Genomic DNA, 13,648 nt, shown 5'->3' with positions numbered 1-13,648 from the left:
CTTCCCTCGCACCCCGAAATAACTTTAAAGTCAAAGCCGAGGACTAACAGCAGCCTGCGCGTTTTCACCAGGCTCGGTGGTGGCCTCTCCCTGTAAAACTTAAAATCTTTCGCAATGGCTTTGGGTGTATAATAGCCGGCGATAAATAGTCAAACAGAGATCTGGGCACCCAAAGGAGCAGAACAAGCTCTTTCACAGTCCCTGCAGGCACTTAATTTAGTTTGAGAGTCAGCAGTTGTTCACCGGTGGAAATTAGGTGCCAAATTGACTTTACAAAGCACCTAAAAGCAGGTTGGGCACGTAGCCCTGTGTTGTAGAGCTAACCCTGCGAGAGGGATGCCAAAATGTTAAAGTGGCTTGGTTTTTTGGTGGGGTTTTTTTTTTTTTTTTTTGAGGAAGAACTTGACCTATTTGTTTTTACCCCATTTTACGATGGTTGACGGTGCTCTAAATCATCACCGCGGAGTTGTACGTTCATCCAGGGCGTGGCGTGGGGAATGCCGACGCTAAACCCCAGCCGAGGGCTGTGGGGAGCGCTGGGGTCCCCTCCGTGCGTTTGCTGGGGGCAGACCCTGCCGATCCCAGCCTGCTCAGGGCTCGGTGTGCTGCACGTTCAGCTCGACGGTCAGGAAGCCGGAGGCAGAGAGCTGTTAATGACTGCACTTAGAAAAATAATAAAGAGCCTTTCCTGGAACGGTCTCAAAGCAACATGTTTCCTTCCTTGCATTTTAGTGGGAAATCTCTTACTATTTTTGAGAGCTCGGGGCAGTGCCTTATACTTCCTTCTCCTTTGGCTGGCAGAATAGAAATGGCCGTCGTAGCCTGCCTGCCTTTCCCTCGTACTTACCAAAAAAGCAGTTTGGTTTTTCATTGCCACCGACCTCCCTTCCAGCTCCCAGCGGCAATTACAGCTTCTGTCTCGAGCCTGCCGGCGATCTTGTATATTCTCTTGTAGGAAGATGTATGCTACAGCACACATCCTGTGCAGCCATCTATAATAATCTAGTTTATTGTGGTTTTATCTCTTCTTCCCAGTAGCAGTGTACTGCCTGTCCTTGGGGCTTGGTCTAGTGTCTTGAGCGCTATTTGTGTTTGAATAGGCTTGTTTGTATCGCGGCTCTGGTTGTTAATGCTCTTGGCATGGCTCCCAGGTCTCAACAAAGTTACCCAAATTGATCTGGGATGGCCTTGCGACTCATTAGTCTCTGAGAATTAATCCCATGTAGCTCAGTCTCATAAAAAAAGTTAACTCCTAGCTCTGTTTTACCTTTTCCATTAAACTGCCGTGCCAAAAGCGGAAGAGCAGCGAGGAGCAAAGCGATGGAAGGAGAAAAGAAGCTTCGCCTGCCGTCGGTGTAGTAGTACCCAGGTTGTACCTCACAGTAATCCCGGGTGACGAAGACTTGTTTCTCCTTTTTTGGTAAATGTGGGGATTATTACAAGAACGCCGTTTCTGATCCAGTTCTGCTCTTGCTCCTGCTGTCAGCTGAGTACTGTAATTTTCCTACAAAAGCCGCAGCCCTCCCTGGATCCTCTGCCCTTCTTGAAAACTCTTTGCCCTATTTAATAGCCCGGGACAACTGCAAACAGGTTTTCTGCATCGCCCGTTGGTAGAAAGACATCTTACCTTTAGCTGCACCTTTGCTTGGACTTGTTCCTCCGTGCCTGAGGCTAGTGTCTGTGCTGGCTTTCACATCTGACTGTTGAGGGTGCTTTTTCGTGTTTAGAGAGTAAAACGGTTGCAATGGCTGTGCCAGCCCCTGTCCTGCAGTGACACAGGGACGGGGCACTCGCTCCGCACCATCTGCGTCTCCTCTTTTTGCTTGCGGATGGCATCGTGCGTCTCGGATGAGCTCCCTTGTCCCGAGAGCCCCTGGTAAGAGCTTTTTTGGGGTGCTGGGTGCCGCAATCACCCCAGCGTCGGCACCGATCCTGACACTGAGGCACCAGCGCAGACACCCCGTGGGATTTGTCTGCTTTTCCTCACCCCTTGTCCTTCCACCATTGCTGTTAACTCTTGGCAGACTTCTAAAACTGACACTGAAATGCCCTAAATCATCCCTTTTCGCGGTGCAGCGCCCAAGCAACAGTTTGTTCTTTTGGAGGTTGCAAATCTGAGGGGTAAGAGAGCACGATGGGAAACCAAAGCCTTTTAGTGGAATCTGAAAAATAACCATAGATAAATGGAATGGAGAGCGAGGGAGGCTCGATCGTACCTGCAGGCGTCTGTTCCTCTGCTGGAAACGAACAGCCCTTTTGTTTCTGCACCGCAGCTCTCCCTCACAACCTCAACTTACAGTAAGTTCTCCCGGTACGTCCTTTCTCTCCATGTCCCTATCTCTAGCGGTTTTCTTTCTTCTAACCCATTTTGCAGCTCATTCTTCACTCAGGTCTTCCAAAGCGAGTAAAACTTAGCCGAGAGAGACTTCTGTCAGCAGAGCGTGCAGTTTGCTTGTCTTTTCTGTTCTACTTTAAGCCTATTTTTAGGAGGTTGCTCTGCAGCTCTTTTTGGTTTTGTTTCATAGTTGGTGCAACCTCTAGCTTTAATTTTGCGGTCGTATTAATGTAAAGTTTATCCTTATGATTTATGGGAATAAACCAGAAATGTGCTTGTACTGGTCTATTAGCGAGCGCGTTCGTGCTGGAGAGGGGAGCTGAGCTGGGGAGCTGAGCTGGCAAACTCGAAGCAGAGCAATTTTTGCGTACGCCCAAGCGTTCGTTGGGATCTGAAGTATTTCAGCTTGTCTTGCAAGGCACAGATGCAAGAGCGTTGGGCAGAAGCATTCCTGCAATAACAATAGTCACATGCAAGCACAACAATAGAGCCTTATTTTTAGAGCATTTTTCATACCAACTCTATCCCCCAACGTTCAGCCGAATTAATGACCTGGCAGTTTCTTCCATCTTAATGCTGAGGTTTAAGGAAAAATGTTTGTGTGCTTCTTTGTTGTTTTTTTTTAATGGGGATTTGAGATGATCCAGAGGAAAAAAAAAAAAGAACGTTTTCCCAGTTGGTGGGAGTTAAGGGTCCCAGTGTTGGGTGTGGATGTTGGGCGGCTCTTGGAGGCTGCTGGACGTGGGAGGGTAAAAGACCCAGCAACGTCCTCGGAGGGGACGAGGGGCCAGTTCCTCATGACTTTTCGCAAACCAGAAGAGGCATGACTCAGATTTACAAATCTTGGCTTGAAGCTGCTTCCAGACCTCAGCTACTTGTCAGAAATTCAGCTGGAACAGGTCGGTAAAAGCTTCACCAACACAAAAACCCCCGCCAACACAAAACCCCCACGTCGAACACAAAACCTCCACGTCCATCGCTCCTACCTGGATCCTGACATGCCTTAGGGCAACGGAGCGTACTTACCATTAGGATATTTGCAGTAACGAGCCCTCGTGAAAGTGTGGCTGTGGGTAACAATACTAAAAACAATTAAGAGTCTGACCCTGGCCCTTTCTGTGGCATCAGGCTAATGCTGCCAACCCAGAGCACGGCTTGACTTGTCCTGTGGCTGCAGGCATACCTCGGCAACGCTTTTCCTCTGTAAAGCTAAAATAGTGCATTTGAAAAAGGGTATAGAGCACCGCGGATGAAAGGATCCGTAAATGCCAAGCGTGCTCTTGGAAAACCGTGTATCCTGCTTCTCGTGTCTCTTCCCAAACTGTTTCCAAATGGAAGTTTTTAAAATGGGTTCCGTGAGGTGCCAACACACGTCCTGGGGGAAATCCTTTGCAGGAAGGCTGGTCTTTCATTGCTGTTGTTGATGCATGTAATATGTCTAAATTCCTTTTAAGGGAGTTAAAATATTACCCCTAGGTGTCTGTCTAGACGAGGATAACGGGCTTCGTTTTTTCTTAATGGGTTAGTTAACACGCTTTGGGACCACTTCAGTTTATGGACTGGTCTACCAGGGGGAAAGTAGCATATGGGCTGACTTTAATATCTGCAGGAAGAATTGAACTCTTTAAATAAGTGGAAATTTTGGTTATCGAGGTAAGCGAAACCAGCTTATCGCCAGACCAGTGTGTCCCAGTCAAGGTCTTCATCATAAACGGAGGATCTGATGGGCAGCTCGGCGCATTTGGACGGGAAGGGGGGGAGTTTCAGCTTTCCCTGGATACCTTGCAAGTGCCAAGAGCCCGTTTAGATGGGCGAAATACACATTTAATTTTAAAGATGACAACACCATCCTGTCTGTATCCGACCCAGGGCATCGCTTTTCACCTCTGTAGAACTTCTCACCTAGGTGGTGGTTCATTGCCAAGTTTAAAATGATGCTTTTTGTTAGCGTTTAATGTACCTGCCAGCTACCGCCCTTCTCGGGGGAGGCGTGGGGGGGGATTGGGACGAGTAAGGTCTGTGCGTGAATGGATGTTGGTGTGGTGAAGGGATGAGCCGGGAATTCAGCAGTAACGGTGGGAAAAGGCAGAACTTTCCTATCAGACTGGGGAGAATTGCGTGCAAGAGAGGGAGGGCCTGAGCTGGGGGACATAAATAGACTACTCGAGTGGAAGGTCCTAGACTGGACCCCCTTCCTGCGCCCCATCCCAGCAGTTCGTTTGCCTTCTCTTGTTTTCTGGTGGACTTCAGTGAAAAGTCATAAGGAAGAATAATCACAGAATGGTTTGGGTTGGAAGGGACCTTAAAGCCCACCCAGTGCCACCCCCTGCCCTGGGCAGGGACACCTCCCACCAGCCCAGGTTGCTCCAAGCCCCGTCCAACCTGGCCTTGAACCCCTCCAGGGATGGGGCAGCCACAGCTTCTCTGGGCAACCTGGGCCAGGGGCTCACCCCCCTCACAGCCAAGAATTTCTTCCCGATATCTCACCTCAATCTCCCTCTTCCAGTGTAAAACCCTTCCCCCTTTTCCCGTGGCTCCCCTCCCTGCTCCAGAGTCCCTCCCCAGCTTTCCTGGAGCCCCTTGAGGGACTGGAAGGGGCTGGAAGGTCTCCGCGGAGCCTTCTCTTCTCCAGGCTGAACCCCCCCAGCTCTCTCAGCCTGTCCCCACAGCAGAGGGGCTCCAGCCCTCCCAGCATCTCCGGGGCCTCCTCCGGCCCCACTCCAACAGCTCCGTGTCCGTTGGTGATTATGCTGATGACGGGTTGGAAAACTCCTTGGAAAAGCAACTGTCGATGAAGAGCCTCATCCCTGCGTCTCAGCAGCTCCTCCTAAGGCCTGGAGACCAGATTTGGCTTTGGGAGCTTTTCCTGCCTCCCATGTGGGGCTTTTCTTCGACCTCCCGATACTCATCTGGATGCTGCTTACAACCCATGGAGGCAGGAGATGCCGCTCAAACCCAAACTGCTGCGACCTGCTGAGCTGGGTCTGCCCTGGGCGCTTCTCCTCCCCATCTCCGAAATGGCGCTTAAGAAACTCCCGCTTAGCGCTCATTTGCTCGCAAAAGAAAATAAAACCCATCAACAGCAGGAGCCGCACTGTCTGCAGGTATCACATTTGCAAAGCCGGGATGTATCGGGGGGGAAATAATGGAGGTTTGTGTGCAGGCAGCGGGAGAGGATTTTGGCCATTAAAAGCCGTTACAGGAGTGTGAGGGGATAGAATAATATGGGAAATGGAGGGAGAAAGGTGAAGAAGAAGGATGGGTGGATAGGCAGATGGATGACGAAGCCCTGAGCAGCCTTGTCTGACCCCACAGCTGACCCTACTTCCACCAGGAGCTTGGACTAGAGACCACCTGAGACCCCGTCCAACCCAAATCGCCCCGCGATCCTGGACTCACAGCTTCCAAAGCACCCGTTTGAAATGCATGTGGAGCTTTACATCCCTGAAATGGTGGTCGGGGGGGGAACTCGGAATCTCCAAGTTCCAAAATGCTTTGTCGCCACAAAAGTGCCAAAGGCTTGTCCAGCTCTGACTGCGGCCGTACGCAGCTCTTTGGGAAGACCCTTCTCTTCCCTCTCCGTCATGTAGAAGGAGGCACAGCGACGTGTTGTGCCTCTGGTGCTGCGGCCAAAACCCTTCGCTTCCATCTGCCTTCCCTTCGCAGGGGCTCGCCTAGATTTGGGATCCTCACTGATACCTTGATCCTGTCCACACCAGGCATTGCAAAGAGGTTCGTTAAATCATAGTTCTAAATGTATTTGACCTAAGGTGATAGGTATTCTGAAACGTTAAGACTTTTCTTCTGTTAAACGCTGAGAGGACAAAACAGTTCAAAAGTGGCCAATAGTCTTCTCTTCGCTGCGGCTGTCCCAAAGCCCGTAGGTCTCCTCGTGTCCGTTAGAGGAGCAAATCGCCACCTTCATCGCTCTTGCGCCCGGGTTCAGCCCGTGATAGATTTTTTCCATTTATGAGCCTCCATGGTTCTAAGGGGATGGCGCATGGTTTGAGTTCTGCGGGTGCGAATTCCATATTTTGATTTGTTTGAGGGCTTTCTTTTTTTTTTTTTTTTCCTTTTTTCTTTTTTAATTCTCTTGACTCTTCGCAAGGGAATTCTTCCCGCGAGTTCCGGGTGGGTCTGCCGACTGAATTATTTGTTAAGCAATCTGCAGCGCGCTTGGTGTATCGCGCACAAAATTGATGTGGCGTCTGCACCACCGCGTTCGCACCCCTGACTCGGATTTTCCAAAGCCTCAAAGTAGATTGTCTCCGATTCTTTCTTCGTCAGCCCAATAATCGTCTCTGAAACAATGTCTTTGCGGTTCTTCTGAACTTAACAGAAGCCCTCTGCTATCAGTAAGGCCTCGGGCTGCCCAAAATGCTCTCTTGTTAATGGACGTTTAAAACATGCTGCCTCATAACGCACACAGCAAAATACTTAACTTTATTACCCATCAGCTGTCGCTTGATGACTTTTTTCCTTTAAAATCGCGTGCGATCCCTCCTGGCGAAGGACCTGAATTAACGAAAGGCTTTGCGGAATCAAAAACTTTAAATATCTTCACGTCCTCCAAATACAATTCACGCGGCGATGGAATAAACGGAGCTGATGTGGGGGTGCGTTTAATCTCTAGAAGGTTTGGTTTTTTTCCAGCTGCTAAACGATCCTGAGTGGGTTGCCCGAGATTGCAGTGATGGAGCTGGGAATAAGGCTCCGGAGAATGTTGCCCTGGGGCTCTGCGGAATTGCCCCTCGCCTCAGATGCCATCGCAACGCGAGCCTCCCCTCGGCTCCATGTCAGCCCCGCGTCCTGGCACCCACCAACCCCGCCACCTAATATTTCTCCTTGATCTCGGTGCCAGAAGGAAGGAGAGGCGACGTCCCCAACAAATGGAGAAGGAGATTAACTTCAGGAAAACGTCGTCGTTGCTCTGCCGGCGCCGACAGCCTTGGATAAGCTGGAGGAATGGTGGAGTGTGGCCGTTGTCCTGGCTACGCGTGTCCGGCTTTGGAAACATCCCCTTGCTTTGGTGAGGAGTTAAAGCCGTGGTTGAAGGTGGGGATGAGACCCGCTACGGAGCAGACGCGCTCTTGGATGCAAAGCTCAGATTTATTCTGGTTTTCCGCATGCTGTGCGTGCTCCGGAGGAGTCGCTCCCGTTGAGAGCGCTGCTCTGTACCAGCCAATCTTCGGGAAATTTGTGCTCTTAAATCCCCTGTGCAAACTCCAAGGGGTGCCTGATTATCAGCACAAGAGACACTCGAGGCTGCTGCGACGCGCGGCTTTGGGTTTGTTTCTTTTCTTTAAAGGGTTTCTTTTAAACCCTTTCTTTGGGTTTATTTCTTTGTGTCTTATACAGACAGCCTATGGGTTAATTGCATGCGTTAATAAGGCAAGAGAGAGGAAAAAACACAACCCCACATACGGACGTGGGGAGCGCAGGCTACTTTGGTTGAAAATGTCTTTTCTGTTTTCCGAGAGACGGCAGCTGCTCGTCGGGGCTGCGCTGACAGAACTTTGAAGAACGCTTGAGTAATCTGTCTGCATTTCTTCGCTTCCCCTCGCTGTTTCCAACATGCTAAAAATCATCAAAACAGTGAAATACTGTCCCGCGGCTGCAGGAAGAGGAATGAGAACGTGTTCCCAGTATCCAATCATCTGCTTACTCTGCCTGTTCTTAAGAATAGAATTTATTGAAGCAATTTATCCTGACTAAATGTGATATAAATCTGAGCACATGTATGTACATACCAGTCATATTCTGCAGTGAACGAGCAGCTAAATCTCTCTTTAAAGAATGAGTGAATCCTCCTGACACTTTGCAAGATCAAGTAAACTGGGGGGTTTTTTTTGCAGTGTGTTGGCCCTGGATTTTTTTTTTTAATAGAGCTGCTTGTTATGCTATCAGAAGTAGCTGGCAGGCAGCCTGAAGTGCCGTCGGGTTTGTGTTTGTTTTCCTGCTCTGCCTTTCAGTTAGTGCTATCGAAGCCCCGGCGGTGACAGCTGATCCATTTCTTTAATTTCTCAAATAGCTTTTACATGCAGCGGAAGCATAAATACGAGGTAGAGAGACCCCGAAGTTCTTCACGTTGGCGAAGGCGGCGGGCCGCTTAAGCGTCGGGGGTGGGTAAGGACGGATCCCTGACCTGTGTTAATTAAAAAAAGCATAGGGTTGGCTGCCCTGCGAAACGCGGCAGTCTCCGTAATAATTGCACCGCGTGTTTAACAATAAGATTTGTTTGTTGATGACAGAAACGCATCCCCAACCTCATCCCACGCGACTGAGTTTAAATGCAGGAGGGTGATTGAAACAGTCTTCAAACGCTTCCGGCACCAGCCTGACTTTGACAACGAGGGACGTTACAACCGTCCTTTAAAGTTTTGTGGCTTTGCTGCTGCCTGTAAAAGGTGTTTGACATTGCCACGGTACGTAGCTCTTAACCGGGAGCTGCTTAATCGCTTGACAGTTGCTGAGTGGGGTGCTGGCCTGGCCAAGGACTTCGATTTTTGTGGTTAGTTTGAGGACAAACTCTAAAAACTGGCTTGGGCTCCCTTTGTGGGCCGGTTAGCCGGCATCCCTGGCTGCGAGGACGCGGAGAGGAGCTTTCAGGTTCTCCTCTGGCCACACGCTTTCCTCGCTAGCTGGAAGTATGGTCGTTCCTGGTGCTATTTACGCTGTCAAAGTGCCATTCGAACCCAAAGCCGTGAACCCCCATGAGCGCAGAGTTGTGCTTTGTAGGCAGGTAACCGATTTGCCAAAGCCCACCCAAATCATGGATTGAATAGGGATTAAGGAAACAAATTCATGACTCTTGCTTCTACCTTCAGCTGGGAGCTGTGGGACAGACCCTTGTCTCACGAGCAAGGAAGATGGGCGCAAAATAACACTGTTGGGAGAAGGAAAAACAAGGTCCGGGCTGCCCAAGAAAGCAATTGTTGACTTTTACTTGGCCTGTATCCCGGTACCGTGGTCTTACCAGCTGCTGTGCTGCAAAGGTGATGGTGGAATAACTCTAGCAGCATCGTTAGCGTCCCCTTTGTGTCTGGTCTGATTTCTCCTCTTGTTTTCTTACCGACAGAGTAGTGGTTGGGCTGCCCCCTGCTAGGAGAGGGCGACGAAGGACTGCGCACTGTCTCTTGGCTCGTTCAGAGCTGCCGCTCTCTTTGCGCAGCTACCTGCGAGCTCTAGGTGCGATGTTTTTGCCCCTCAAGAGCAGGCGATTAAAAAGCGTTTAATTGGTGTTGTGCCCCTTGCCTTTGCAGTGTCAGGGAGTTGATCTGAGCAGTGGTTTGGTGTCACAAGAAAGTTTGACCTCTTCAAATCCCCCCTTGCTGGAGGCTGCTTTTACGTGTTAAACCTTCCTGAGGAAGCCTGGCACTGGTCAGCGGTGGTGGGAGCGGCTCGTGTGTCCGCGTTAGGATGTCGTGTCCGCTGTTAGGATGCAGCAGATGGGTGGCTTCAGGGCCTGAAGGAGGTTCCTCTTGGAGGAGGATCAGCTGGTTGTGGACGGAGGTGAGACCCCCTCCCTGGGTTTGTTCAGCAGGGAGGAGCGAGGGTTGAGTGTTTCGGTTTTTCAAGTTCCCGGTTTGGAGCGTTGGAAGTTCAGAATGATGGGATGAAGAGTCCTGTCTTTCTAACGTGTCCTCGCCCAGACTCATCTTAAAGAATCCTAGAATTGCCTGGGTTTGGAAGGGACCTTTCAGATCATCGAGTCCAACCATCAACCTAACTCTGACAAAAACCATCGCTAAACCCTGTCTCTAAGCACTGTGTCTACCATCTGCGTCCGTCTCACCTCAGGGCTGGCCTTCGCCAGGGTTTAATCTTCAATACAGAGCTGCTGTCATCTGCTGCCGCGCCACCTCCGGCTCCGCCAGCCCCCTTTCACTCCCATGAGCTTTCCTGGGGGGGCTGCTGCTGTGGGGGGCTGTTCCTGGCCATCTTTATCGCCTTTATTCTTAGGCTTCTCCTATGCTAGGGAGCCTTTTGGCCGCTCGCCCCTTCCATTTGCGAGAGGGCTGTTTAGCCTTTGTGAGTTCGTGTTTGCAGAAGTCCTGGAGTTTTGGGTTTTTTTTCCTTAATCATAAATCCAAACACAGCCGAGCGTCGTGGTGCTTTTGGTGGGACAAGAACTGGCAGCCGCTTTCTCGGAGCGTTTGGTCGGTGCCGTTGTGTGCTGCGGCCGAGCCGGCGCTCGGGGAGGGGAATTCCACCGCTTGCAGCCGCCCGTTTTAGCTGCACCCTGCCCTAGCGCACGGTAATAGAAAAATAATCTGGGTGGTTTTTTTTTTCTTTTTTTTTTTTTTTCATATTAAGCAATAAGCGATTGCTGCGTCTTTTCAATAAAAGCAGAAAGGGACTGTTTTCTGCAGCACGCGCGCTCACCCTCTGCTGCTCAGCCGCGTTCTTGGAGCACTTTCTCATATAGCTCCTAAAAATAACAAGTCTCCCCACCCTCTCGCTGCCGCCCCGTGTGTGTGTGTGTGTGTGTGTGCGCGCGGGTATTAATGGCTAGAAATGCCAAAAAAAAAAAAAAGAATCGAACTAAAAGAGCCTGTGTCTTCCTGAACGCGTTTTAGCCGCCTTCTGGTTTCGTTCCCGCTCTTGGCCGGAGCGAGCTGACACGCGTCGCTGACGCCAAGTGCCGAACTTGGAGCAAAGGAGATGCTGGAAGCAACACGAACAGCCGGAACATGTTCGCGCAGTAAACCCCCTGAAGAGATAGCATTTGCTTTATTATAGCTTTTTAAAATCCTGCTATAAAAATATCAGTGGGTGGAGGGGAACCATTATTTCTTGAATTTGAGGTGGTGGGGGTAACTTTATTTACTCTTATTTTTTATTAATAAGAATAGCTTCCCTTGTAGCATAATAGGACCGAGTGTTTTGTTATCCTTGGCTATAATCTGTGATAAACTACCCCTGCCATCAGCCTTGTAGTTTACCCACTAGGGAGCCAGATTATTGCCTTGTAAAACGGAGCACCACTCCTATAATCCCTTAATTAATTAAATGACAAATTTTAGTTCTCTCCCATTGAAAATATAACTTGTACATAGAGAGGCCTTGGATTTATTTGATCGCTTCTTGCTTGCGCTTTATTTATTTATTTATTTTTATTTATTTGTTTTCCCTGTTGATCGTCACTGCTTTTGCTGATGTGTCTGTGCTGTAGATGCTAAGGGAGGGCGACGCGGGCTGCGCCCTTCCTCGACGCCCGCCATCTGGGGGGCGTTTGGTGGGTCTCTGCTGCGCCCGGCTGCTCCTCCGCAAGCGATGAGCCTTGTCCCCGTCCGTCTTGCAGCTGGTGACGCTGAGATGCGGAAAGTTCCTTGGTCCTCCGGAGAACGGGTGCTGGCCCTTGGTGGGAGCCCAGGCGTGGAAAAGTCCTGCTCCTTCCCTGCCCGCTGGCCCGCGCTGTCGCACTGTCACGGTTCCCAATGAGCCCTTTTAGCCGCAATGCCGCGCGTTCTCCTCGTACGTGAAAAATCGGCTGGGCCCTCCGAAGTCTCATTTAAACTTGGGTTGGATTAATTTCTCTTCCCCGATTGCGTCTGGGGCACAAAGAGATCCTCCTTCCCCGGCAGCGCGGCGTTGATTAATTACAGCCCTGCAAAAGGGCAGCTTCTGCTCTTGATATTTTTAATTTTTTTAGCTTATTTAACAATTTCCTCTTCTCTCCTTTCTCCCCAGCTTAGCTCAGCTGCATGAAATATGGGAGACGACAGGCCGTTTGTGTGCAATGCCCCCGGCTGCGGACAGGTACGTTTACAGTATACTTTATTGTGAATGTGTCGTTGTGAATCAAAGTGGCTGTTTTATCACTGAGGCAAAGAGTTTAAAGCCGGTGTTTTACGTGATCACTGGAGGTAATCAGATCAGAGGATTTGCAGTGTGTAAATCCAGGTTATGAGCAAGTGCAGGCACTCCAAAGTAATGAAATCTGCCTTGCTTTGTGGCGGATTGTTATTCCGCTGGTGTTTTCCGTGAGCCCACAGAAAACATGCTGATCTCCTGTTAATGTTTGCCGATAACGTTGCTCATCTTCTTCCAAGGCTGTTGAACCAAAGGACGGAGATTCGCTCTCTGCCGGGATGAGCGAGCTGCTATAGCGTGTTCCGTAAAGCAGCTGGGAATGTGACAGTTGATGGTTTGTGTTATGCGAACCCCAAACTGCCATAGTCTATTTTGGGGCTTGTGAGAGGGGTGGGGGGGGGGGAAGGAGAAGAAAAAAGACCCGTTGTGAATTTTTCCGCCGCGGACGGCACGCTGGAGTTGTCTACGGCCTTGCAAAACTTTTACCCGCTTTCCTAGGGCAAGCGATTATTGCTTGGAGTGAGTCACAGCCCCTTTTTCAGCCGTACGACCTTTCTCGTCGCCTCGCCTCGCTGGGAAACGCACCTTTCCATTTTTTTTTTTTTTTTTTTTTTTTTTCTTCCCCCCCCCTTTTGCTTTGGCTTTCCCAAAGCCTGAGCTCAGGGTCTCGGCGGCTCACGCGCCGTATTAACGGGAGGAACAGGGGGATCGTGCAATTAATGCTGGGGCTGGTTTAATGGGAGCTATTAGAGACCGGGGCTCCTGCGGGCTCACAGCGGAGTCCAGGGAGAATCGGGTTTGTCTGTTTTGAAGTGTTCGAGCCTCAAAACGCTGAGATGCTTTTTGCAGGAGAAGGTGGGGGAATTGTGGCTTTTAATTAGATATTAAGTGATGTTCACGCACTTGGTTTTCCTGGCTGCGACTCTTGGATGTCGGGTTGCCAAACTATTATGGCTGTGACGCGTTTGGGAGCTCTAAGCGGTCCCAGGGTACTCCCCCCGTCCCACCCCCCCCAATTCTTCAGTGTGTTTAATATCTTAATGCCTTTTGTGGGTCTCTCGGTTGAAATTAAAGATAATTCTGCATCCCCAGGGCACGTCCTTTGAGGCTGCCTGTGAATTCTGTGACGCGTTCGTTTTCATAGGGTAGAAATGGGTCAAAAAAATCACATCTGGTGACTCTTGGAGATTGGGGCTCTTTAAAAAAAATTCCCAGTTAGGGCTTCTCAGCTTTTTGGTCATTCTGGCACTAGTCTCATCCAAAGCATTTTCTATCCACTTGCAGGTGATCTTCCTCTTTTTTTTTTTTCTTTTTTTCCCCCCTTTCTTTTTTGTAGGCTGCTTTTTATCTTGAACTTCTTTGCCTGTGAAATTGTGCAAGTCATTTATAAAATGTATTAGCTGTATTTGAGCACTTAATGATGTGAGGACTTCAATCATACAACCTTAAAATCGGATTCAAACAAGCAATTAAGGCAAACAACAATGTATTTAAATT

At 49.7% G+C, this 13,648-nt stretch overlaps 1 protein-coding gene across 7 annotated transcripts in view; it reads left to right on the top strand.

The window, feature by feature from the left end:
• The window catches only part of LOC128901278 (cyclic AMP-dependent transcription factor ATF-7), a 70,139-nt gene that overhangs the window by 10,764 nt on the left and 45,727 nt on the right, over positions 1-13,648 (top strand). For 4 of the 7 annotated variants that reach the window (XM_054183161.1, XM_054183165.1, XM_054183163.1 and 1 more), the window contains one exon: positions 12,029-12,097. In XM_054183161.1, coding sequence (XP_054039136.1) covers positions 12,050-12,097 — 48 coding nt within the window. In that variant the 5' untranslated portion in view covers positions 12,029-12,049. Of the gene's footprint in view, positions 1-10,798; positions 11,040-11,639; positions 11,813-12,028; positions 12,098-13,648 lie in introns of those variants that run through there. The other 3 variants (XM_054183164.1, XM_054183167.1, XM_054183166.1) reach the window with 3 other exon arrangements.

Source organism: Rissa tridactyla, chromosome 24 (assembly GCF_028500815.1).
Source record: "Rissa tridactyla isolate bRisTri1 chromosome 24, bRisTri1.patW.cur.20221130, whole genome shotgun sequence".
Lineage (NCBI taxonomy): Eukaryota > Metazoa > Chordata > Aves > Charadriiformes > Laridae > Rissa > Rissa tridactyla.
The sequence above is the reverse complement of the archived record's forward strand: the minus strand, read 5'-3'. Positions and strand labels throughout refer to the sequence as shown.